This window comes from Colobus angolensis, unplaced genomic scaffold, assembly GCF_000951035.1.
Source record: "Colobus angolensis palliatus isolate OR3802 unplaced genomic scaffold, Cang.pa_1.0 Scaffold64, whole genome shotgun sequence".
Classification (NCBI taxonomy): domain Eukaryota; kingdom Metazoa; phylum Chordata; class Mammalia; order Primates; family Cercopithecidae; genus Colobus; species Colobus angolensis.
In genome coordinates this window covers 3,432,703-3,458,989 of record NW_012120043.1, presented here as the reverse complement: position 1 = coordinate 3,458,989, position 26,287 = coordinate 3,432,703, and the positions used below count along the sequence as shown (strand labels likewise).

Below are 26,287 nucleotides of genomic sequence, written 5' to 3'. Positions count from 1 at the left end.
TCCAAGTGGCCTTTCTCCCAGTGTCACCGGGGAACCAGCTGCCAAGCCCATGTGGGCTCCGGTGGGGTGCGCTCCAGCCAGGGCAGGGTCCCCGGGAAGCCCCAAGAGGCCAGTGTTGGCCCTGGAGGCACAGCCCAGAAGAGCCCCCATGGCTCCAGCCCGGGGACCCTTCCCAGCCTCTGCAGAGGGACGGGGGACCCTGCCATGAGAGAGGGCCCAGGGCGTTTCTTCAACCTGTGAGTCAGGCATTCTTTTTCCTCAAAAAAAAAAAAAAAAAAAAAAAGGTTAGGCACTTCCCAGGGTGGACGACTGAAGGAGCCTCCCACCCCCTCTTCAGGAGTCCAGTGAGCAAAGCACAGCATTGATTCGTGAAGAGGCGAGGCGCACGGGGCGTCAATAACTTAAAAAAGGGGGAAAATGTCAGTCTCCGAGTCTCCACGCCTTTCGTGATGAAGAAAAGAAGCGGGAAGGAGAAAGCAGCAGCACGTGGGGTTGGAAGGACAGCCGCGGGGGGCTGCGAGGCGGGGGCCCCCATGCTGGCCGGCGGGGGCTCTGTGATGGAAGGACAGCCGCGGGGGGCTGTGAGGCGGGGGCCCCATGCTGGCCGGCGGGGCTCTGCGAGGCCCGGAGTCACTGGGGGCGTGGGGCGTGTGGGTGTTTGATGTTTCGTTGCTTTTTTTTCTTTTTTCTTTTTTTTTAGAAAAAAGCGAGCCATAAGTCAAGGCCAGAAAAAGGCTGCCTTTGCCGTTGACAAAAGGTGAGAAGGTGCGCGAAGTGTATGGAGGGAGAGATGTACATCCCCTGATAACTGTGAAATAAAAACCATTTGTTAAAAATATGAAAAAAAAAAAAAAGAAACTCCTCCCGCGGGCAGAGGCCCCGGCCCAGGCTCGGCAGTGCCACCCGCCCGGCAGCCGCAGGCTCCGTGGAAGGAAGGTCCTGCCCCGTGTCTCCGTCCCGTCTCCCTGGGCCTGGGCACTCAGACCAGGTTGTACTCCTTGAGGTTGAGCTGCAGGATGGTGTCCTTCACGGCCGCAAACACGAAGCGGATGTTCTCCGTGTCGGTGGCACACGTGAAGTGTGAGTAGATGATCTTGTCACTGTCGGGGTTCAGGTCCACGAACATCTTCAGGATGAACTCCCGTGCCGCCTGGGCGTCCCGCTGGGGCCCTGGGGGAGGGCGGAAGGTGAGGCTGTGCCTGGCCCGGCCCAGCCCAGGGCAAGGGACGCGTAGGCCCCTTTGTCACTCCCAGGGAATGAGTGAGCAAGGCCCACAGCCCACCCGGCTCAACCCCCAGCCCAGAGCCCACTGCATGCCTGACGGGCTGCTGCTCCCGTCCCTCCCTGGGTGAGCTGCGGTGCCCATCCCACTGCAGCCCCAGGGCACTGCTGTCAGGGCCCAGGCCTCCAACCTGGGGCTCCGCACCCCCGCTGCTCCTCTGCTCAGCCTCTACCCACTCAGTTCCACAGCCACAGCCTTCTAGGGCAGGGCAGGCCTCTGGCATGGAACAGCGGCCCCCACCCCCCCACAGTGCCGCTGCTGCAGGCGGGGCCTCGGAGACGTCCCAGGGGTTCCAGCAGGGGCGCTGTTTCCCACACGCTACCCCTGCCCCTCCGCCACCCTGGACAACTCGGCACCCCGCCCTGTAACTCCTGACTGCCCCGATGGAAAGGCCCCTGGGGGTGTTCAGGGGACTGCTCTGGGGACTGGTGGGACAGGGTTCCATGCCCAGTCCCTGGGCCTGCCCCCACCAGGGCTCCCTGAGCCCACAGGACAGGCTGCCAGGCAGGGGCCACGTGTGGCTGGAGCAGGAGCAGCACCCCCCGCCACTCCCCTGCCCAGGAACAGCAGGGCCCTGCACCTGCAGCCAGCGACCGAGGTCACACCGTGTGCCAGACCCCTCCCTCCCACTGCCCTTCCAGAGGCAAGGCACCCCGGGGGGCCCTCCCGATGATGACACCCGAGACTCGCGGGAAGAGCACAGATCCCAGGTGGAAGCGAGGGCGCCAGAGCTGTCCAGGGCCTCACCGTGCCTGGCGGGGACAGCTCTGAGTGGTGACAGCACTGACCACAAAGACAAGGGCACACGACACCCAACCCTGGCCGTCATCCCCAGGCCCAGAGAGGGCTGGGCATGTGAAGACCCTCAGTGCTCAGCTGCCCTGACCACACAGTGAGGGAAGGGCCCAAGCGTGTGGGCACTTAGGCACAGAGGAGGACGCAGGGGCTCCCACCAAGGTCCCCACGGGGCTGCGCTGACAGTGTGCGTGAACCCTTCCTGTGAGACCCTCCCATACGGAATCACCTATACAGGACACCCCCATACGACAACCCCCTCCCGTATGACAGCCACCGACACAAGGCTCCCCCTCCCCATGGTGCCCTCCTGGTACGAGACCCCTCCCACCCGAGATCCCCCGCCCCAGGAGACCCCTCCCACCCGAGATCCCCCACCCCAGGAGACCCCTCCCACCCGAGATCCCCCGGCCGCAGCCCAGCGCACCGTCGAACTCGGGGAAGTAGTCCACCAGGTGTGAGTGCAGGATCTTGTCCTCCAGCAGGTCCTTCTTGTTGAGGAACAGGATGACAGAGGAGTTCTGGAACCAGGGGTAGGTGATGATGGTCCGGAACAGGGCTTTGCTCTCCTCCATCCGGTTCTGGCGGGAGCGAAGGCAGCGGGGATCAGAGGGGCCCTCCCCCTGCACACAGCCCAAGGGGCAGCTGAGGGGACCCAAGTGAGGGGACCCAGGCTCGGTAGGTGGAGAAGGCCCGGTCCCCCCTGCTGCCCCTGCTCAGGGCAGGGCCCACCTCATTGTCCGACTCCACCAGGACTTGGTCGTATTCGCTGAGGGCGACGAGAAACATGATGGATGTCACGTTCTCAAAGCAGTGGATCCACTTCCTCCGCTCCGACCGCTGGCCACCCACATCCACCATCCTGAAAGGACACAGCGCCAGGACTCAGCCACCTGGGGTCTCACGGCCCAGTCTGCAATCCCAGGACGGCTACCACACAGGACCTTCCTGCCATACCAGATAGACAGCGGCTGGAGCAGGAAGAGCCTCCACTGTTAGAACCTGCAAGGACGCTCTCAGAGAGCGGCCCCGCCTCCAGAAGTCACCACCGCAGACCCTTCCCTCACTGGCAAAGGGGCCCGAGACCACTGGGCCCAGGGGAGTGGGCGCTAGGGTGGGGGTGCGAGAACCCAGAGGACTCTGGGCGCCAGCTGCTGCGGGAACCTGTGATGGGTCGTGGCGAGGGACCCTACGTCCGGCGTCTGGATGTCACCTGAGTACAGCAGCCTTTCCCCTCGCTGGGGCCAGGGACAGACGTTCACCAAGTGTCGCTCGCAGGAGTAAACACGGATGCCACAGCTGCTCCCTGCAGGACCCCCCAGTGACGGCTGCAGAGGGCAGAGTTGCCAGTACCGTCCTGGGGCAGGAGACCAGCCCCGCCTGGTGAGCAGCTTAACCTCACATTCTCAGACCACACACAAGCGGGAGAAAAATTCAGCTCAGACGGTGCCTGCGGGCCTGGGTTCCTTACAGGAGGTTTACCTCTTTCTACTTGTGACTTTTCTAAGTTTTCTGTAATGAGGAAAGGCACTTTGGTCTTCTTGAAAGAATACAAAGGCAGAAGCGGAGAGCGCCGCTCAGGCCTCGGCCCCAGGCCCCAGGGAAGGCCGGGGTCCCTGCAGCTCTGCCGAGGACAGCCGGGCTGCCTTGGGCATGTGAGCCCTGAAATCCACCTGGTCTGGTCTGCAGAGGAGTCCCGCAGGCACAGGTGGATGACAGATGTGCCAGGTGACTCTAAGGGACAAGAAGGCCCACACCAGCAGCTGCAGTCAGGCGGGAGGGCAATGGGTGTGCTGACACCAGGCCACAGCCCATCTGGAGCATGAGGCCTCTCTTGCATGCCTGTGGCAGCCAGCAGGGCTGGGATCCGGGTCCCCCTGTGTCTTGTACCCGCCTGAGAGGGCAGGAGACCCTCCTCACGCACTGGGGCGATCCCACCAGCCTTCAAGGCCTCCAGACAGGGATCTGGCCTCCAGCTGCATCCCAGAGCACCTGGCCGGCCCTCTGCTGGCTCATGGCAGACAGAGGCGGCTGGCAGAGAAACGACGGCGGCAGAGGACTGGGCTCAGGACGGGGCTCTGCAGCCAGCACAGAGGGCACAGCCGGAGCTGGGAAGGGCCCGGAAGATGGTGGGGAGGAGGTGACACACCCGGCCTGAGCTCAGGGAGGGGACAGGACATTTCTGACAGAGGACATGGAGGCCTGCACTGCGAAGAGGCCAGCGTGGGGCTGCGAGGAGACCCTGAGACATGAGGTGGGGAGGGGATGGTCATGCCACACCCTGGCCTGTGCCCAGCTAGTCTCAGCTTTATCCTGGGGTCATGGGCCCCGTGTGAATAAAAAACAAGAAAAACTCGAATTCCTGAAACAACATATACCATCGCCCATGTCCAGAGAGGACGCCACAGCTTCTGAGGCCCGGTGCCTGCTCGGGCCCCGGGAGCCACCCCAGAGCTTGGCGTTCCTTGGCTTGTGGCCACGTTGCTCCATTCCGGCCTCCATCCTCACGCCGCACCCTCCCTGCCTGCGCGGGGTGGCCGAGCTGGGAGGACAGGTGGGGAGAACAGACGGACGGCAGGGGGTGGCACCCCCAGCCCTGGGGTGGGTCTCAGGGCCGGGCCCTCAAGGAAAACCCCCCAGACTTCCTGGAACCCTCACAATGGCCTCGGCAGTGCACCAGCTGGGGGGGGACACCCTGGCAGGGAGGCATCATTCCCTCGTGAGGGCCAGTGCCAGGGCGAGCTTGCGCTACAGAACCGTCCCCTGCAGAACCCGGGGACGGTTCTGATCTGGAAACGGGGTCTGTGCAGTTGTCACCGGTTAAGATGACATCACACAGAGGTCGGGTGGCCCTGGCCAAGGACAGGTTATCAGAGAACAGAGGCACAGGCGCAGGCAGGGAGGACGCCGCATGACGAGGGGCAGGGAGGGGGCAACGTGGCCACAAGCCAAGGATGCAGCCACCACTAGGAGCCAGGTGAGGCCTGGGCAGATCCCCTCCGCCTCAGAAGGACCCGGCCCCACCCACACCTGCATCTCAGCCTTCTGGCCTCAAGCACCGGGCGGGAATAAGGCCTGCGGAGGGAGTCTCACACCTGGCCCCAGCAGCCCAGGACAGGCACGCACAGCCCTGCCCCTCAGCGGCTCAACAGCGGCCAGGGCCTTAGCCCTGGAGATGTTGTACGGGGCCAGGAGCCAGGCAGGCAGTGTCCACACTCCCAGGGACAGCAGAGTCCAGCCAGGTGTGCAGCCTACCCGGCACATGACCCACAGAGGGTCCCCAGGGAGAACTCTGCTCTGCTGGCCGGCCCCCAGCCACAGTGGACCTGGAGCCCTGGAGACCCGACGGGATCCACAGGGGCAGCCCATGAAGAACAGAATCCACCCCACACCACCCAGCGCCTCCACCCCAGCCTGGAGCCCTCCTCCCTCCTCAGTCCCTATGACACCCCCTCCCCTCACAGCCTCGGTCCCTATGACCCACCCTCCCCTGGCAGCCTCGGTCCCTATGACCCCCCCTCCCCTCACACCCTTGGTCCCTACGACCCCTCCTCCCCAGCAGCCTCAATTCCCATGACCCCTCCTCTCCTAGCAGCCTCAGTCCCTATGACCCCTCCCGCACCCTGCAGCACTCCCTCCTCCAGCCAGCACTCCAGACCCCAGCCCCATGGTCGCTCCATCCAGGCCCCTGGCCCATTGTGGAGACCCCATTCACTGTCCTCCCCGCCAGGTCTCTTCGGCTGCCAGTCTGGATGGATGTGACCACAACCCCCACACCCCCACAGCTCCTTCCCTGTGTGGCCCTGGCTCACACATTCTTAGAGATCAATCTTATCTCCCGGCCTGGTCAAACACACCCTGAGGACGAAGACCAATGGGCTTTTTTTTCTTTAATAAGACAAGACAGGGTCTCCCTCTGTCGCCCAGGCTGGAGTCCAGTGGCGGCGCCATCATGGCTCACGTCAGCCTCGACCTCCTGGGCTTGAGCGATTCTCCTGCCTCAGCCTCCTGAGTAGCTGGGACCACAGGTGCGCACCACCACACCCGGCTAACTTTTTAAATTTTTTCAGAGACGAGGTCTTGCTATGTCGCCCAGGGTGGTCCCCAACTCCAGGACTCGGGCGATCCTCCCGCCTTGGCCTCCCAAAGCGCTGGGTGCGCAGGCGTGAGCTGACACAGCAGGGAAATGAGCCTCTCAGTGCCCCCCCCGCCCGCTGCGGCCCGGGCGGTACCTGAAGATGATGTTCTCCAGGTCGAAAGGGTACTCGATGATGCCAGTGGTGGGCACGCGGACCCGCAGCACGTCCTGCTGGGTGGGCAGGTAGCCCGAGGTTGCGATGCGGTCAACGTCGGTCAGGTAGCTGCAACACAGCGGGGATCGCTCAGGCCAGCTGCCGGGGGGCAGGACGGGGACAGGGCACCCAAACCAGCCGGAGGACGGACGGGAAGCCACAGGGAGGGGTGGACCGCGCACGGCACCACCCACGGTGGAGTCTGAAGAGCCCGGGGGGCTCGGGCCAAGGGAGACCCTGGGGTCGGGATGCGAACCTCCCAGCCTCTGTCCTCTCTGGGGTCTCAGGGGACAGAAAGGACCCAGCACAAGAGAAAGCTCCAGGAGGAGGACTCCAGCTGGTTTGGGGGGTTTGTAGTAGAGCTGCTCAGAGACGGCCACCAAGGAGGGAGACGGTGACCCAGGGCAGGGGACTTCCCCAGTGAGCCTGACTGGCCCCGGGAGGAGGCTTCACAAATAAGCACCTCATGAGGAGAGTCGCGGCTGCAGAGGTCCCAGCAGACCCCGCGCCCGTCTCCCTGCTGCTCCCCGTCCGCGGGTGCGGCACCCACCCAGAGCAACGAGCCAGCGTCTACACAGTGCAGCTAGCTACTGTCCACGCCTGATTCCGGCTTCCTCGGTTCCCCTCATGCCTTTTCCTGCCCAGCCCGCGACCTCTCTCTGGGACCCCACCTAGCATCAGAGGGTCTCCTGAGGCCCTCTGGGCTGTGACAGTTTCCCATTTCTGACGCCCTGGGCAGTCCTGAGTGGGGCGACTCTCGAGTGGTCTGCCTGGGGAGGCCGGGTGCCTGCGCAGACCTTTCCGGCACCACCCGCAGGCCCTGGCATTTGGCTGCAAGTGCTTAGTTATCTGGGCCCTCCCATAGCCTCCCAGAGGCAGGGAACACACGGAAGACGAGCAGGAGGGGTGGGGGATGGGCCTGTCCTTGTCCCCTTAGGGTCTCTGCCTGCCGAGCATGAAGAGCAGCAGTGCACAGCCTGCCGCGCGGGGGCCTCCATCTGCAGCCACAGCCCGGCCACCTGTCAGCACACAAGTCATCCCCTCTCCCAGGCCCAGAGACTGGGAGAACCCTGACATCAGTCAAGGTCACAGCCAGTCACTAGTGGGAGATGTGGCTCTGGGGACAATGCCACAGGCAGGAGTGCGACAGGCCAGGGTGTATCCACCTCCCATCCCATGGCCCTTCTAGGAGACTGTGGGTTTGCCCCCACAGGCCACAGGCCAGGCTGCAGCACCGAGGGTGGCCAGGAGCTCAGTCCTGACCCAGGGAGGGCAGCGGCAGGGCCAGGCGTACAAGGAGGCCCGTGTCACACCAGAGTCCATGGGTTCCTGCCAAAGCATGGCCCATCCAGGGTCTGCTCTGGTCCCTCAGTCCGGCCAGGTGGCCGGGGCCCACCACGTCCCTGCCCCAGGTGAGCGGGCAGGGGGTACCACAGGCGCTGCGGAGGGCTTCCCGAAGGGTCCCGGGCGCCGGCCCGCAGCCACCATTCGCAGGCCGCCTGCGGTGCGGCCGCACTTACTACTTGGCAGAGTCGGAGAGCTGGTACTCGCGCCTGCGGTCGTAGCACTCCTGGATGCCGGGGTCGTCCCACAGGGTCTTGATGGCGCTTACGTACTGATGCTCGAAGGTGGTCACTTTCTCCACGTCCACCTCCCGGATCAGGAGCGCATTGGCCTGCGAGGGCGGGCAGGGGAGAGGCCGAGAGCTCGCCAAGGTCCACGGGGCCACGAGAAAGCTCAAGACGGCCCCTCTTCCAAGCCTCGGCTGGCCTGGGCAGCATTCTGCAGGCTGCGCAGTTAGGACCACTGACAGTTTCGTGTAAGCATGTGTCAGAAAAACACGAGGCTGCCTCGCAGTGCGGTTCCTCCAACAAGGCCCCAAAACCAAAGTCTCCCAGTGGCGCTGTCTGCAGGGTGCCGGGGAGGCCGGGCTTCGATTCACTTCTCAGAGGTGGGGAGGGGATGGCGTGGGGAATAAGCACGCGCGGGACACACACGCTTCAAACCCGGGGCCCGCAGGAGGGCAGTGCAGCACTGAGCACGATGGAGCACGGCAACAGAACAGACGGCAGCGGCGCCCGGAGCGGGCGACCAGCCCCAGCACTCACTGCCTCCAGAGACACCGGGAGGCAGGAAGCCCAGTCACGGGGCGTTGCAGCGGCACCACCCGCAGTGCGCAGCTCCAGACTCAGTTTCTGCCCTGCCTGGCTTCTCTCTTTCATCCAAAAAATGCTTATCAAACACCATCAAGGGCAGGCACCACACCCGGTGCTAAGGACGGCGTGCGGCCCCCGAACCGCCGCACTCAACAGTTTACCAACAGTTCACCCAGTGCCCCAACACGAGCCGCCTCCCCCTCATGCAACCCTGGGCAGTGGGCAGCGTCAGGCCCCAGCCTGCTGCCCTGTCGCAAAGGAAGGCCGACCACACAGACACGTGCTTGCACACACACACGCACACCCTTCAGGGGCAGACACTGTGGGGGACCGTCCATTCCCCTCCTGATGCTCCATATCCCCGTCCCCTGGGGGCACAAGCCGACATGACCAGCCACAGTTCGGCTGAGGGACTGGGGAGGGGACATACTGGGTGGGACCCAGATGGGAAAGAAGGGAGTCTTGCCCTGGGCTCTGGGAGCCAGGGGGCCCTCCCAGGCCCCCCAGAGTGGAGACTCAGGCCCCAGAGTGGAGTCTCCCAGAGTGGAGACTCAGCCCTTGCTTGTCCCCTCTGAGCAACGCTCCCTGGCCCGGACTCCAACTTCAGCCCTCCCCTTGCCCTGCCCCCAGCCTCTCAATCTGGGCTGGGATAAGCACACGTAGGGGGACTTGGAAAAAGAGACACAAACCCCAAAACTCCCACTCCCTGGAAACTTCCAGATTAGGGATCAGCAATCTGCTTCTGCAGAGAGCCAGAGAGCACACCCAGCTTTCCCGACCACACGGACTGTCTCCAGCACTCAGCTCTGCTGCTGCTGCTGCTGCTGAAGCACCATGGGCAACATGGCAGAAATGGGTAAGTACCAATAAAACTTTATCGACAAAATCAGTCTGTAGTTTGCAGACACCTGTTTCAGATGTTGATGGAGATCTAAGCCCAAATATGAATGTGGACTCTCGGGGGGGCCACAGCTGGAAGAGATCACAGCGGGAGACAGGGCAAGTGGCAAACCAAGATCTAAACACAAGAGCCCCAGCCCTGAAAACAGGGCTACAAAAGCGGGATCAACGGCCCCTCGGCTGGAAGGCCCCAGGGAGGCCACTGGCAGGAACCACGGCTGCACGGCTGCTGGGCCTGCCCCATAGGGCAGCCACTGGGGGAAACTGTCTGGAGGCTTCTCAGAGGGCAAATTCAGGGTAACCCTGGGACCCAGTGATTCTGCTCCCGGGCGTAGCATGCAACTGAGGGAAGGGAACACGTGGTCCACATAAACACATGTCCACAGACAGTCACAGCAGCTCCATTCCCAACAGCACACACATGAAGGCGCTCAAACGTCCGCCAGGGGATAAATGGGCACATACACGGTCCCTCCATGCACTGGAACATGACTCAGCCATGAACAGGGACGAGGCTCTGACACACGCCACAGTGTGGATGTACTTTGAGGACGTCACGCTCAGTGACAGACGCTGGACACAAAACGCCACACAGTGTGCAATCCTATTTCTATGAAATGTTCAGGACAGGCCGATCCACAGAGGCAAGAAGGGGATGTGTGGGTACCGGGGCTGGAGGAGGGGGTGGAAGTGATGGCCAATGGGGAAGGGGCTTCCTTTGGGAAGATGAAACGTTCGGAATCCGACAGCGGTGATGGCTGCACGACTATGCAAACATATCGAAAACCACCAGATTATACCCTTTAAGCAAGTGAAGTGCATAGAATATGAACTATAACTCAATAAAGCTGTGATTTAAAAACAGGGCATCAAACAACCTCTGCATTATTAAAAAAAAAAAAAGAACAAAAAAACCAAGGCGGAGGCCAGGCATGGTGGCTCATACCTGTAATCCCAGCACTGTGGGAGGCCAAAGCGGGAGGACTGCTTGAGCCCAGGAGTTCAAGACCAGCCTGGGCAACATGGTGAAATTCCACCTCTACAAAAATTACAAAAATTAGCTAGGCGTGGTGATGCACCTGTAGTCCCAGCGATCCGGGAGGCTGAGGTGGGATCACCTGAGCCCACAGCTACTTGTGGGGGAGGCTGTGGGGCTTGGCCATGCAATGCCCATCGCAACTCTCCACTTGGCCCCCAGGAAGGCAGTGGCTGCTGTTTCCACGTCCATGACAGGAACGGATGGATGACCAGGAGTAGCCTGGGCCGGCCGGGACCCCCGGCACGGCCCCACCCCGGCAATGCGGCCGCCGTGCTCACCGCCAAGCCCACAGCTGCCCAGGTGCTCCCCTCCCCAGGCGCCCGCGGCTCACCTTGTTCTGCTCGTACTTGTAGAGGATCTTGAGCGTCTCCATGGCCCGGATCATGGCCTGCATGGCGGTGAAGATGTTCTGGTAGACGAGCTTGGTGAAGCTGCGCTTGTCCTCCTCTGAGTAGCCAGCACCATGGATGATGCGCATCTGCTTGATGAAGGTGCTCTTCCCGCTCTCGCCCGTGCCTGGGGATGGGGCACGTGAGGGCGGGTGGCAGTGGGGCCCGACTCTTGTGCCACTGCCCCCTCTCACCCAGACCCCGCCACGCTGCAGCGCCCAGCATAGGAAACCAAAGGGCGTGAGGCTGACCGTCTCTCCGGCAGACGCCGCAGCCTCCTGACTCCTCAGAAAGAGTTTACAAAGCGCCCTTCCCATTCTCCTCCAAGCCAGAGTCTTACTGGAACCACCCCTTTTCCAGAAGTTCTGCAAGGACACGCTTTCCTGGGGGCCAATTTGGTATTTACGTCAAAGACCACACGGCCTCAGGCTGAATCAATCACACGGCACTGGCCCCCCGCTGGGACTGCACAGCTCCCCGATGGCCACACCAGTTCATGATCAGTGCCCGCCAGAGGGACAGCGCACAGATGCGGCGGCGGTGCCCCGACAGATGGGCTCACCCCAAGGGCTGCTCTGCACAGACCACCCCAAGGGCTGGGCGCCCCCTTCCCCAGAGCTTTGCTCAGTGGCCACGGCCACCCTGCCCCTGTGCGCCGAGCACCCCCGAGGCTCTCCCCTCTCCCTCTTGGTGCTGTGACGGGGTCAGCCAGGACGGTCGTGCCTGCCGCAGGTGGCCCTGAGCACGTGCCTGAACCCCTTTACGTCTCCATGTCTGCCATGACCTTGCTAATACCCACGATGCTTCCAGAGAGGAGTACGCTACCACCCCATCTCCGCGATGGGCACAATGAGGGTGCCAGGGCCCCAGAGGATCAAAAGGACCAGCAAGTCAGCCTGGAAAAACGATCGGGAAAGGGGCCCACGTGGCCAGCTGTCTCTCCACCCCAGCCTCCAGACGAGCCCCCCACGCATTCTGGGTGACGGGGGGGGTCCTCAATCCAGTCCATCTCCTGCCTCCGCCTCTCACTACCTGGTCACCGCCTGGACAGAGACTCCGTCTCCCGGCTTTTCTTCACCCTCACGTGCTGGGATGCCAATGCTGGGTTTTCCAATGTGTCCACAAATCTCTGATGCTCATCCCTTCCAATACTGGAGGTGAATTCCCCTCCCCTTGAGGATGGGCTGGACTTAGTGACCCGCTTCTAGCAAACAGAATGTGATGGAAGTGACAGCGTGGCATCTCCAAGGCTAGTTCACGAAAGGCACAGGGCTGCTCCTTGCTCTCACTCTCGGGTCACGGGCTCTGGGGAAGGCTGCCGCCCTGCTGTGAGAACCCTCCAGCAGCTCCACGGAACTGAGGCCTCCCACCAACAGCCACGAGAGGGAGCCAGCCTGTGAGAGGCTCCTCCAGCCCCAGTCCAGCCTTCGAATGATGTGGCCCTGCTTGGCTGGTATCGTGACCACAACTTCTGAGAGAGCCCAATCCAGGACCACTCAACCAAGTGCTCCCAAATCCCCAACCCTCAGAAACTATCTGAAGTAAGTTTTCTTAATTTAAGTTGCAAAGTTTTGTTAATTTAAGTTGCAAACTATTACACACAATAGCTAACTTCTGATTTCTAAAAAGAAACTGCCTCAACTCCCTACTCAAGTAATAACCCTGCTGAGGCGCCCGCTGGCCTAGAGACTCAAGCGTCACCGCCCCTCCCTGCATGCCCCCAGCCCACCTCTCCAGGCTTGCCCTCAGCACCCTGTGTCTCTGAATCTTCCAGCACCTCCCCACTTCCACACACGTCACACACTGTGCCCTCTGCCCACAGTGCTGTCCCAATCACGGCTGCCTGAAGGCTGCCTGGTGCTGAGACCCAGCTCACTTCCTCTCACAGCCTCTGCTCCACAAAGCCCCCAAGCCCCAACACAAGTCTCCCTCCTGTGCTTTCTGGAACCTTCCTTGCTGCCCACAGTGGACATCGTTGCACAGGTGCCTGTCGCAGGCCCCTTCGCCTGGCAGCTCCTGGAGGCGAGACAGGCTGCGTGCGTCCCACAGTGGCCACAGTGCTGCCTTCGGGAGGCCCTCGACAAAGCCCAGGAACTGCCCCCAGCACCTGTGCTCCCTGGGGGGGTCTCACAAAACACCCAACACCTCCCAAGCGGGGAGCCCCAGCGGCAGCTGCCTCCTCCCAGTGCTCTTCTCAACCACGCTGCGTCCTTCTCAGAAGAAAGAAAATTGACTTTGATTCTGTCTCAGGTAGTGATCCGCCTCCCAGCCCTCACCTCATCCACAAAAGGTCAAACCCACCCAAGTTCCGGGACACGAGGGGGGAGAGTGAGTGTGCAGGTGAGACCACCTTCTCCCCAGAGGGACCCCCACACGCCCTTCCCTCACCGCGCCCTGAAGAGAAGGGTGGTGGCATGGAGGGGATGTGATCTGAGCGGCCTCAGCTCTACTGACGGGTGTAAACCCTGGGCCCCGAGGGGTGCTCAGCAGCATCCCCGGCCCCCACCCACTTCATCTCAGGAGCACCCCCCGAACTGTGACAACCACAGATGTCCCCAGACACAGCCAGTGTCCCGTGGGTCAAGACTGCCCCCAGATGAGACTCTGTTTAACAAAACTCTATTACAAAACATGGCTGTTCCGTGGGTCTGTCTGGAAGGGTGCTGCACCTGGAAACAGCCAACACTCACACACACGGAAGGCCACCCCGACGCGAGACCAGCACACCCTTCAAGCCTGCACCCCGGCACAGGCCCCACATAGCATGGGAGGCGAGGAGGGCCCTGCACTCCTGGCAGAAGGCGCCACCCCTTGGTAACTTTGCACCCAAGACACAAGGTCCTTCAGGCCATAAACACCTCAACTATGAAACAGAAAAGCAAGCCCCAGCTCTCAGTGAGGATGCCGGGAAGACCAAGACGGCCGAGAAGGAGTCTGAAATGCCAGAGGTCACTGCCCAGATGAGAACTGGCTCGGTACTACTGTTTGGAGTTTTGTTTTGTTTTTTCAGATGGAGTTTCGCTCTTGTTGCCCAGGCTGGAGTGCAGTGGCATAATCTCGGCTCGCCACAACCTCCGCCTCCTGGGTTCAAGCGATTCTCCTGCCTCAGCCTCCTGAGTAGCTGGGACTACAGGCATGCGCCACCAGACCCGGCTAATTTTGTATTTTTAGTAGAGGTGGTGTTTGTCCATGTTGGTTGGGCTGGTCTCAAATTCATGACCTCAGGTGATCCGCCCGCCTCGGCCTCCCACAGTGCTGGGATTACAGGCATGAGCCACCGCGCCCGGCCTGTTCTGGGTTTCATAAGGAAGGCAAAAATGACCACCACAGCCCTGGCTGGCCAAGGACCCCCATGGAGCTCTGCAGAGGCAGTATGGGCACACTGATGGGGTGGGAAGCGGTTCACACCCATGCACCCTGCATGCACACATATCTATGCATGAACGTGCATACATGCACACATGTGCACACCCACACACGTGTGCATGTGTGTACCTCAGCACACGCGTGCACACTGCATGCACGCACGCATGTATGCACACATGTGTGTACATGTACACACACATGCAGCCCACACACAGCTAGGCAGCTGCATGTGAAGCCATGTGCACCACTCCCGCTGGGTGGAAGCCACTCGTGTCTCCCACGTCACCCACTAAAGCCAGGAGAGGCCACAGAGGGGGCAGGAGCCCAGCAGGAGCTCTGGGCCACCGGAAGCCAAGCCAAGCCAGGCCAGGTGGCCCCGGGCCTCTGGTGGCCCTGAGGTGCTGGCCACTGTTAAGCCTGGCCGTGCAGGGGCCAAGGGCGAGGCCCTGGACAGCACTCAAGCCAGGCCACACCACTAGGTTTGGGTTTTCAAGATGCTTTGGCCCCAGCCTGCTTTTCAAGTCGCCCTGTCTCCCCCCACCAACTCAGCTGCTGCCGCCGCCCGTCACACAGCACCTTGCAGCTGGGATGCGGGGGTCCCCACACAGCAGACCCCATGTCTGGATGCCTGGCTCCTGCCTGAGCCCTCACACCCCGCGGCTGGGGCTCCACATTAAGGATCCTGGTCAGCAGAGGCTGGCTCCCACCTGACCGGCCGCCATGTGGCCCCAAAGCAGCAGCCCCAACTCAGGCCTCAGCCCACATGGCTCCACCCTGAGCCAGCCTGCCCCGCCGGCAGCCACACTCCTCCTGAAAGACGTCTGAGCTGGAAGGCTCTTTTGGCTCCAAAATCTTCAACAGCTGCCCACTGGAAAGAAACGCCAGCCCGCCCCTCCCGCAACCATGTGCGAGCCCCTCCGAGATTCCGCCTCGCTCTGGACTCCTCTGGACGCGTCCACAGCCCCTGCTGGCCCTCATCTCCCCGTCTCAGGCCACCCGCCAGGGCACAGCCTTCAGTCCACTCCTCACCGCACACCAAGCACCACAGCAGCTTTTCTCCTAAAAGCCAAAAAGCCAAAGCTCCACAGGCCCTTCAGCAGGTGCACAGGCACAAGGACCCCACGCACAGACCACCGCTCAGCACGGGGAAGGAAGGGACCACGGACCACACCCCCCCAGGGCAACACACCGATGGTCCCACCCACAGCACTGAATGTCTGTGACCCTCCCAGATTCCTATGTTAAAATCCTCACCCCTACGACAGCGGTGTTGGGAGGCGGATCAGCTCCTTGCGCCGCGGAGCTCTGGGGGCTCTTTCGTGAGTGCACTGACGATTCCAGGAGGGGTCACGTCCGCGTGAGGACACAGCAAGAAGGTACCGCCATCTACGAACCGCGAAACACAACCACCCCCTACACCGAATCCACAGCGTCGCCATCTGTGTACCAGGAAGCGCAACCGCCGCTCCCTGTCACCCACCCCCCGAATCCACAGAACCTTGATCTTGGACGTCCAGCCTCCAGAACCACGGGAGACAAACTCGGGTAGTTCACAAGCCACTGTGCCTGCAGTATTGTCACAGCAGCCCGAGCTGAGACAGTGACAAAATGTTAGGACAAGAGGACACTGGGGGAAGCCGGGGGTCCAGCCAGGGCCGGCATGAAAGGGCAGCTGGGAAGGTCCTGCAGGGCAGACGCTGCCTGGCCCCTGCCTGTGGCGGGGGAGCACGCACTCCACAGATGACGAGTCAAACCCAGCTTCACATGCCCTCCTCCCACCCTCCCTCCCCGCCACGAGGCCGCACCCACCGCCGGGTCCCGCTGTGAGACCCCCAGGTTCCTGCCTCACGCTGGGTCTGGAGCTGGTGAGCTCAGTCTACCAGGAGGCTGCCGCGGGCACTGGCAGCTGTGTGCCACGCCTGCTTCAGCACCAGGGTTAAATACCAGCTACCCCTTCAATCAGGCCCTTCCCCCCCGAAATGCCCGGGGAGCTCCCACTGCAGAAATTCAAAAGCCCGCTGTTCAGGAAGCGCCCAGCACCCCCGCAGCACGGGCCCTTCGAGGGTGGCTCTGCCATTCCCTCCTCAGGGAGGTGTGGCAGTCCCCGTCTGCAGCCTGCCGCGCCAGCTTCCCAAGCGCAGGGGCTGTGGCTGCCCTGCCCACCTGCATCCCTAGCCCCTACGCAGAAGGCGCTGTGTACATGTTTCCTGAGCGAACTGAATGAACCTGGCCCTGGTCCACGGTGCTGGATCCCTCATGTCCCCATCGGGTCCCCTGCACTCCAGTGCCCGTCAGGATGGACCTGACTGCGTGTCACCAGCCACGGCTCCTGGGAGAATGGAGCCCACATCTCCCACACCTGAGGGAGCCTAGGTCTCCAGGAGGCCCCCACGCAACAAGCAAGGTGCTTTGCCTCTGCAAGCATGGTTCCCGGTGGGCCTGCCACAGGCCGCCCCACAGTGGACCCCAGATGCTAGGGAGCCTTCAGGAGGCAACCCTCAGGTGCACTCAGCACGCCACCACTAGGAGGGGCCAGAGTCCACCCACTGCTCCCACTGAGCCAGCTTCCACAGGAGAAAACCACCCTCTGGACTGGACCCGCTGGCCAAGATCTGGAGAGGCCAACCAGGAGGAACCTGGTTCTCCTGTGCCCTGGCTTCCGGCTCCCGGCAAACATCCCCAAACTGCAGGAAAGGAAAACGGAAGAAAAGGAGGCTCCAAGCCCCACAAGAGGGTGCAGCTTGGAGAGCAGGAGCTGGGGGCTCATCTCACGCTCAAGATTCAGAGCCGGGCACAGAGGCTCACTCCTGTAATCCCAGGACTTCGGGAGGCTGAAGCAGGTGGATCATTTGAGATCAGGAGCTCGAGACCAGCCTTGCCAACATGGTGAAACCCCATCCCTACCAAAAAAAAACAAAAATACAAAAATTAGCCAGGCATGATTGCAGGTGCCTGTAATCCCAGCACTCTGGGAGGCTGAGGTGGCTGGATCACCTGATGTCAGGAGCTCGAGACCAGCCTTGCCAACATGGTGAAACCCCATCCCTACCAAAAAATACAAAAAATTAGCCGGGCATGGTGGTGGGCGCTTGTAGTCTCAGCTACTGGGGAGGCTGAGGCAAGAGAATGGCGTGAACCCGGGAGGCGGAGCTTGCAGTGAGCCGAGATCACGCCACTGCACTGTAGCCTGGGTGACAGAGACTCTGTCTTAAAAAAAAACAACAACAAAAAAAAAATTACAAAAAAAAATTAGCTGGGTGTGGCACCGGGTGCCTGTAATCCCAGCTACTCAGGAGGCTGAGGCACGAGAATCAATTGAACCCAAGAGATAGAGGTTGCAGTGAGCTGAGATTGTACCACTGCACTCCAGTCTGGATGACAAGTAAGACCTTGTCTCGGGAAAAAAAAAAAAGATTCAAGGCCAGGTACAGTGGCTCACACCTGTCATCCCAGCACTGTGAAAGGCCGAGGCAGGTGGATCACTGAGGTCAGGAGTTTGAGACCAGCCTGACCAACATGGAGAAACCACATCTCTACTAAAAATAGAAAAATTAGCCGGGCGTGGTGGCAGGTGCAGGTGCCTGTAATCCCAGCTACTCGGGAGGCTGAGGCAGGAGAATCATTTGAACCCGGGAAGCAGAGGTTGCAGTGAGCCGAGATTGCACCACTGCACTCCAGCCTAAGCGACAAAGTAAGACTCCGTCTCAAAAATAAATAAATAAACAACAAATAAAAATAAAAATTACATAAAGATTCAAGTAAGTAACCCATGATCCTAGTGGCAGGGCTGAGACCTGGGAGCCAACACCTGGGAGCCAGACTTCCAGGGTTCCAGGCTGCTTCCCGTCTACGACGCCTGAGCTGAGCCCCGCAGTGCCCAAGACGGTGCGATGTGGGCCGAGAAGCCGGAAGCCCCCACAGGGCTGCGGGGAGGCCCAGGCCAGTGCACACACCGGGAGCAAGGCCAGAGCCGCAGGGCCCCACCCGGGGAATTCACACGACCGTGCATCAGCTCCCATGAGAAGGCGGGTCGGTGGCAGCCCACGCGTGTGCGTGGCAGCCCACGCGTGTGCCTGTGATCTTGGCTCCTGGAAACAGCCTGGAAATCTAACCCCCTGACCACGAGCTGTGCCAGCGGGTGTGGGATCAGAGCCAGGCACCAACCTGACACAGGGGCCCGAGGAGCGGAGGACAGATGCCCCTCATCCAGCTTCACAAGGGGCCTCATGCCTGCCCCGCTTCTGTCTCAGAACCCCAGGAGGTAGACAGCACCTCAGCGCCGGATTGACTGGAGGGGAAACTGAGGCACGGAGGGGTCAAGCTGCCTCCCTGAAGTCCCACAGCCCCTCACTGCGGGGCCTGAACAGACTTGGTTCTCCTGGTTCCACAGCTCATTGCCGGCAGCCCAGGGCGTGCTCCCTGTTCCAGCATGCACCCTCAGGCAGGGGGGTGAGAAGACACGGGGGCGCCCTGAGAGAGGAAGGGTACCCGGCTGGCCCCACTGCTGAGGCTCAAGAAAGAGCCACCACGAAACTCACTACCCCAGGTAGGGCGTGACAGCCAGGGGCAGCGATGGCAGGACAGCCTCTGGACTGGAACCCAATCCCATCTCCACAGCAGCAGAGTCCCCAGGTGCCTCAGAGGTGCAGACACCAACTGCCCCTCGATGGCCAGGGGCCATGCCACGTGGCTTGTTCTATTCCAGCGGAGGCTTCCATGCAGACTGGCTGCCAAGTGGGAGTGACCCCCCCCACTGGAAGTGGTTGGAGTCACTCACCCACGTTTGCTATTCTTTTTTTTTTGTTTGAGACAGTCTCTCCCTCGGTCGCCCAGGCTGGAGGGCAGTGGTGCAATCTTGACTCACTGCAACCTCTGCCTCGTGGACTCAAGTGACGCTCCCACCTTCGCCACCCAGGCGGCTGGGACTACAGGCGCACACCACCAAGGCTGGCTAATTTTTTGCATTTTTAGCAGAGACGGGGGTTTCACCATGTTGCCTGGGCTGATCTCGAACTCCTGGACTCGAGTGATCTGCCTGACTCGGCCTCTCAAAGTGCTTGGATTACAGGCATGAGCCACTGCACCTGGCCACACAAAATTTCTGAGCTCCCCTCCCCTCACACGCTGGGTCTTCCCACAGCCCTTACTGAAGCCTGGGACACTGGGTCCCCAGCCCTGCCCAGCCCATCCAATCCAGTTGTGGGCACTGGTCTGAACATCTCCACCCGGGGACAGCGACAGACCCCCGCCCCGCCCAGCTCAATGACCGTCGCCAAGGAGTCTGGGATGAGATCGCTGATGGGGGAAGGGTGGGAGTCCAGAGGCCCAGGGCCCCTCTCCAGACACCTGCCCAGGCCACCAGCAAGTGCCTGACTGGTCAACCCTTGCCCCATCCATTAGGACTGAGGCTGAGCAAACCGGCGCCAGTGCCACCGGCTGAAGGGCTGCTTCATTCCTCCCACAGCCTGGCTGGGCCCGGCCCCACCACAGCCCTGGGGGCTTCATTCCTCCCACAGCTCAGACCCGGCCCCACGGCCCCTGGGGATTAGGACAGGCAACAGAACAGCCGCATCTCTGCCGGCCGCTCGGTGGCAGGGCCCAGCACCCATCAGTGTGGACACGGTTAACAATGGCAACAGACACAGCGCCCTCCAGTTTGACCATACCCCTCAGCCCCCCACCCCACTCCATCCCTGCAGGTACCCTGAAACATCAGTGTGACCCCACAGGTTTGACAGGCGAGAAAACAGAGCCTGGACCGCCAGACACTGCGGTACCCAGAGCACCAACTCTGCAGTCAGACGGGGACAGAAACCTGGGCCAGCACCGTCCCTCCTGGAGCCTCCCAGGCCTTGGGGTCCCCGTGTGGACGCCATCCAGGGAGCACCACCGCCCAGGGTTACTCACAGCTTTCCGGTGCAAAGCAGCCAGCAGGAAGGGCGGCCACAGGGGACAAGAGGACTCCCTCCCTGCTGTCTGTGGCACTGGCCTCATCTCATTTAATCCTTCAACAATCCTACAGGGGGAAGAACATTTTTCCCAAGTGACCGATGGGGAAACTGAGGCGGGGAGAGGGAAACGACTCGCCCCTGGCTCCCTCCAGAGTGTGACCCCACTGCCTCGTGCTGGTCGGCCCAGGGCAGCCCATGCCACAGGCGGGACTCAGGGAGGAGCTTCTGACCCAGCTGCACACTGTCCTCGGGGACCCCTTCTGCCCGGTGCACAGGCCCACCGGCAGGTGGCAACCGAGCCTGCCCCGGCAGAGATCCCTGGCGTGCACCAGGCCAGCCTGCAGGGCGTTGAGCAGTACTGGGCCACTCCTCTCCACTTCCCTGCGTGATCTGCCTTCAGTCAGCCAATGACGGTCACTCGCCAAGCATCTCTGAGGCCTGCACAGCTCAGTGACATGGGCAGGGAAGCAGGGAACCAAGGACACGTAGCTGACAATGGCCACGAGAAGGGACGGGGGCTGCTAAGACACACAGGTCAGGGGTCCTGCTCCCAGGGACACTGGGCAATGTCTGGGGACATCTGTGGTTGTCACAACGGGGGGTGCTCCTGGCCTGGAGTGGGAGGAGGCCAGGGACGCGGCTCAGTATCCTGCAGTGCCCAGGACAGCCCCACCCCAGAGAGTGATCCAGTGCCAAACATCCACGGAGCTGAAGCTGGGGAATCCTCACCAAGGTGTCTGCAGGCAGATCCCAGATCCCAGATCCCAGGGCAGGATCCCCAACGGAGCAGTTTCTCACGGGACATCCAATATGTGCCACACACACCGGGTGCTGTGGGCGCGACGAGATATCACCACGCCGGCAGCGGGCGCAGCAGCCAGCATTCAGTAGGTGCCCACTTGCAGTGGGATGGGGATCACCAGTGAGTCCTCACCCCACCGCCCTCTCAGGAAACTGAGGCACAGACCTGAAGTCCCACAGTTGCAAGTAGCAGGGGTGGGCTCTGAACCTGAGTCTCCCCAGGCCACGTACCTGACCCAGACACCACACTGCTCCCAGGCCCTGCAGATGGCCCGAGGTGCCACCCACCCGTGCTGTCCTGAGAGCGCCTGTCAGCCGCAGGAGGCCAGGCAGGACCAGGAACCCCCACAGCAGAGACCATCGGAGGCTTCTGACCCAGAGGCAGGGAGTGCGGATGGAGGGTGGGAGACTGGACCACAGACATCCTGACGGGGGAGGAATGTGCCCAGGTCCCGATGACAGCAAGAGTCTGGATCCAGGACAGCCAATTCGCACCTGCAACCACCCACACACCAGCAACCCGGCACTTAGGATCCCGGTTCTGCAAAAGGACTTGATTTCTGCCAAATAATGACCCCGCACATGAGCCTTCCCAGAGCCCCTGGCCGCCCGTAATCGCATCCACCGCTCTCAGTCACCTAGGTGGGCAAGCCACACAAGGCTTCCCATCCTCTACTCACAAGCTGGGGTGCCCAGCGGGGAGAACAGAGCCTTGCTGGGGACCCAGAAGGGGCGCCAGGTACCAGCTCCGTCTACAGGGTAGGGCCGAGCGGGCTCTGCGAGCACCCCTCTTAAGATCGGTCAGACTCCACCACACACCTCTCCAACCTCCTGATGCCAGGGCATCCTCCCCGTGCTGCCCAGGGTCCCGGTCCCAGACCGAGACAGGCTCCACCACAAGACTCAGAAAGTGAAACCTCTCGTGGTTAAATCTCGGAGGGAAGCACTTCCTCCACTCTCACCGCAGCACCGGCAGAGCCGGGCAGGAGGCTCGGGCGGAAGCTCCACGGAGCTTCCCGGACCATGCCCGGGAAAAGCAGACCCTTCCAGCCACAATCATTGTAACTGATTACACACAAACGCAGAGGACGTGAGAGCAGGCCCGGACCGAGTCCCCACGTCTCCCCAGCCTGGGCTCGGGCTTGGGAAGTCAAGGTTGGACGAGGCCATCCAAGGGCGCTTCCTGCTCCCAGAGTCTTCTGGGACACGGCACAGCCACCCTGCCAGGCGCCAGAGGCCACGCTCCACGCCTCCCAACACTGGGCCAACAGAGGCCCGGCCCTTCCCGTGGGGCCACCACACCCCATGCTGGATCCCGGGCCTTGTCACTGCTCCGTGGGGGCCGGCGCAGGCCGGACAGGAAGCCTCCGGAACTAACCATCCTGCTTTATTTAGAAAGCCTGGAGCCACTCCGGCTCAGCCTCGCTAGCAGCCTCTGGCCCCGGGAACAGGCATTCCCATGCAAGTCCCCACGTTCCCCACCACAAACCTGCCACAAGGAATTCTACGGGGCCCTCCACCGTGTACCAGTGAGACGGAAACCTAGCAGCCAAGGGCTGCCGGTGAGAGGCAGAGGCCCAGTGGGCCTGGGGAATGCGAATCCAGATCCAAGAGCTCCTGGCGGGGCCTGCAAGAGTTCTCCAGGCCACAGGGTGGATGCCGGGATGGCGGCGGCGCGGCACGGAGGCTGGAGCAGCGTGTGCGCTAAGCGCACAGTACACTCTCGCCACTCCTGTTCCCATCCACAGCTGTCACCACCATGGACAGACGGTTCATAACAACAAACCCGGAACACCCCGGGTATAAAACAATATATGCACACACACCCTTGCATACACTGAGTAGCGAACTCACACACACACGGCTTTGATTGTGCATAGAAAAAGACTCTATAAGCACTCATGAAAACCGTGAAAATAATTTGCACTGATTATCCCTCAGCTTTGCCACGAGCATTTTACACCATATGCTACCACACAGTAAATGGTCTCAAATGGGGGCAACGTGCCCCCCAAGGCACAATGGGCACTGTCTGGAGACATCTGTGATTGTCACGACTTGGGGGAGCTCCTGGCATGGAGTGGGTGGAGGCCTCGGACACTGCTCAGCACCCTGCAGTGCCCAGGGCGGCCCCACCCCGGAGACCGATCCGGCCCAATGTGCACAGGGCCCTGGGGAGACCTGTGTGTGTAACGGAGAGGCCCATTTGAGGCGTGAACAGCACATTTTAGCCACCACGAGAGAGGCGGCACAGCAGCGAGCCCCGTCCAGCTCTAGGGACCTCCATGAGGTCCCTCCTCACCCCGAAAACAGGGCATGGAACGTCCTCGCCAGGCTGACCGACCTCACAGGCCGTGTGCAGCCCCAGGGAGGCAGTGGATGAGAGCAAGCAGACACGGCGTTCTTCCAGAACATGCTCCACCTGGTTGCAAACCCAGAAGTCAGGACAGAGTCCTGGAGCCCTGCTGCCCCCGAGCCTGGAAGGAAAGGAACCAGCACCACCCACATAAACGAGACCCTCCTGGGCCGCAGATGCCAAGGGGTGCGGTGGCAGGCCCCCGCCTCCCTCCCCGACATCCACTCCACAACGCTGCACAGGAGCCATCGGGGAGATAGAGGGATGGGGCCCCCACTGCTAAGGGGCAGGGGAGGAAAGAATTCTAGGGAGAGGCAGACCCGGCTTGGCTGGGCCTCCTGCGGAGCGCTAGGACCTCCGCCCAGAGGTCTCTGAACATTCCGTGGGCTGCAGGCACCACAGCCACCTGCTGCAGCCCAACAGCCCCTTCCTCCTGGGGAGCCTCGGCCCCACCCTCTAGCCGCTCCCTGAAAAACGGGGGCAATCGCAAGTTCGGGGCTGGCCTACTGGGAGAGTGGAATGAGTTCCCACAAGCAGGCAGGGAGCCTGACAGAGGTCCCCTCTCCTGTACCCTGGAGCCCCAGCCCCTGGACCTCAGGTGGTCAAAGTCCTCCCAGCAAGGGGCCCTCCAGCTGGGATGCAAGGTTGCTTGGAGGGGAAGTGTTCTGAGGGTCTGTCACATCAGATCCCCAAAGGGGTCCCTGGCCCCAACACCTAGAGTGTGAAGCCCTCCCAATCCCCTGGCAGCCCCTGGCCCTCTACGTGGCACTGACACCAGTCCTCCTTGGGTCGTACGTTAAGCTCACGTCTTCATCACTGTCCTATCTGCCCCGCCTGGCCCTGAGCCTGACAGCAGCCTCCCATCTTACCAGCTGATAAGGGTCAACTTCCAGGCTCACAGAGTGGGAGGGGTGGGGCTGCAGACACAGGTGCTCCTGCAGCAGACACCCGCGGGCCACAAGTGGGCACTGGACAGAGGATGCAGGAAGGGCCGAATCACTTCCAGACTTGCTCCAAGCAGCCAAGGCTGCAGACACGGGAGCCCCTGACCTTCGTCCTTGAACCCCGTGTCAATCTCAAGTCCAAAGTGCAGGCACAGAAGCCTGGGTGCACGCGGAAAAGGTGGCGGGGATCCTGGAGGTCACAGAGCCACAGGGCAAGGCCATCTGGTAAGATCTTTATGACACCAGTAATTCCTAACTCCCCTCCATCCAAACAAAGTCCATGACCCACTACAAAAGCCAGCCAATGCCACTCTGTGCAAAGGGCCACCACGCGGGCCCCACTGCACATTTCCTCCAAACGTGAGGGACACGGCTTTGCCTACCTGCGTCCCCTGGAAAGATGGCCCCCTTTAGAACCCTTAGGTAAATCAAAACACAAGTTTGGGGAAAAAAATCGAGAAGGCATTTCATCCAAGGCAGCTCTCTAACCAGGGACATGGAGGGCCAGCAAGAGGGTCACAGCAGGAGAGAGGCAACGTGTCCCCCACACAACATGCAACCTGCCTCCTCCCCAGGAGCTACCGCCACCAGCACACCCCCTCCTCCGTCAGTGCAGCCTCTGCACCCATTTCTGACCTTCCCCACCACCCCTGCCCCCCGCCCCCAGGCCAGGAGCTAACCTAGGAGCTCGGGAGGGCAGGGGTGGGACAGGGAAAGAGCTTTCTGTTTTGTAAACGACTGCAGGGACCCTTATTTGGGGTGACAACACTTTACAGCTGGCCGACTGGCTCCCTGCAGCAGGTGTGCCTTGGGGAGAAGAAGGTTCACCAGCAAACCTTCTCCAGGACGGTAGGGAGGAGCCGGGAGGTGGAGGCCTGCTCCCAACGGGGACTCAGTGTGGCTCCCACCAAGACTCTAAGGAAAGGGGCGGGGGAGGCTGCCGAGACAGCTGCTTCGGACGACAGGCAAAGGCTCCCTCAGGTGTCAATCGCCCCACGCTCAGCTGAGCAGAACCCTGAGGAGAGGAAAGACTGTCTTTTTCCCACAGGGCGCATTCCAGCCAAGAGGAGTGTGGGGTTTCCCGGAACAGGAAGGCAGGAGAATGGCCCTGAAGGGAATGGGGTGATAGGGGGCACGGAGGAGTCTTCAGGGGGGTGTATGGGGCCTGCATGGAGGGTACAGGGTTCTACCTGGAGGGAAGGGTCAACGCGGGGCCCTGAGAAGTGAGGGGTGAGTATGCCCTGTGGGTTACAGCCCAAAGGTCTGGCCCTGAAGGGGTAGCGAGGGGTGGGTACTCGGGTGGGGTAAAGTCAGAGGGTCCCTGAGCAGGGAGGGACTGGTCCCTTGAGAAGTGACAGAAGGCAAATCTTGGAGTCCTGGAGGCCCAATGTGGACAGCAGAAACTGGGAGCTGACCTAGGAGCGATCCCGGGCCTGATCCAGACAGGACAGACAAGGGCTGACGCCGGAGGGTCCCTGGTGCCAACGTGAATAGCACAGGCAGGGGCTGACCCAGGGGTCCCAGGTGCCAATATGAACAGTTAAGGCAGGGGCTGAACCCAAAGGAATCTGGGGCCCGGAGCTGACCTCGGAGGGTCCCAGGTGCCGACCTAGACAGCAAAGGCAGGGCTGATCCGGGAGGGTCCCGGGCCGACCTGACCCCGGAGGACCCCGCCCCGACCCGGACAGGCAGGGCAGGCACAGGCAGGGTTGACCCTCGACGGTCCCGCGACCCGGACAGGCAGGAAAGGCACAGGCAAGGCTGACCCCGGAGAGTCCCGCAACTCGGACGGGAAACGCAGGGCTGACCCCAGAGGGTCCCAGCCAGACCCGGACAGGCAGGGCAGGCACAGGCAGGGCAGGGCCCGCAGCCGGCAGGCCCGGGGGCCGCACTCACCGAGCAGCAGCAGCTTGAGCTCGCGCCGGGCGTCGCGCTTGTCCCGCCGCAGCTGCTTCTCGATCTCGGCGTTGATCCGCTTGGACTCCTTCACCTCATCGCTCAGGCAACACGCCATCA

General features: G+C 61.8%; 1 protein-coding gene across 2 annotated transcripts; it reads right to left on the bottom strand.

Moving 5' to 3' along the window:
* Positions 1 to 651: 651 nt before the first annotated feature.
* GNA11 (guanine nucleotide binding protein (G protein), alpha 11 (Gq class)) lies at positions 652 to 26,285 on the bottom strand. Of its 2 annotated transcripts, none has more exons than XM_011964077.1 (7): positions 26,168 to 26,281; positions 10,796 to 10,980; positions 7,890 to 8,044; positions 6,310 to 6,438; positions 2,810 to 2,939; positions 2,496 to 2,658; positions 652 to 1,170 (listed from the first exon to the last, which is right to left on the bottom strand). In XM_011964077.1, the coding sequence occupies exons 2-7, from the start codon at positions 10,940 to 10,942 to the stop codon at positions 980 to 982; spliced, it is 915 nt and encodes a 304-aa protein (XP_011819467.1). In that variant the 5' UTR covers positions 10,943 to 10,980; positions 26,168 to 26,281; the 3' UTR covers positions 652 to 979. The 2 variants fall into 2 exon arrangements, with proteins under 2 accessions (XP_011819467.1, XP_011819465.1); XM_011964075.1 differs by having other exon boundaries at positions 690 to 1,170; positions 2,505 to 2,658; positions 26,168 to 26,285.
* Between the last annotated feature and the right edge of the window lie 2 nt (positions 26,286 to 26,287).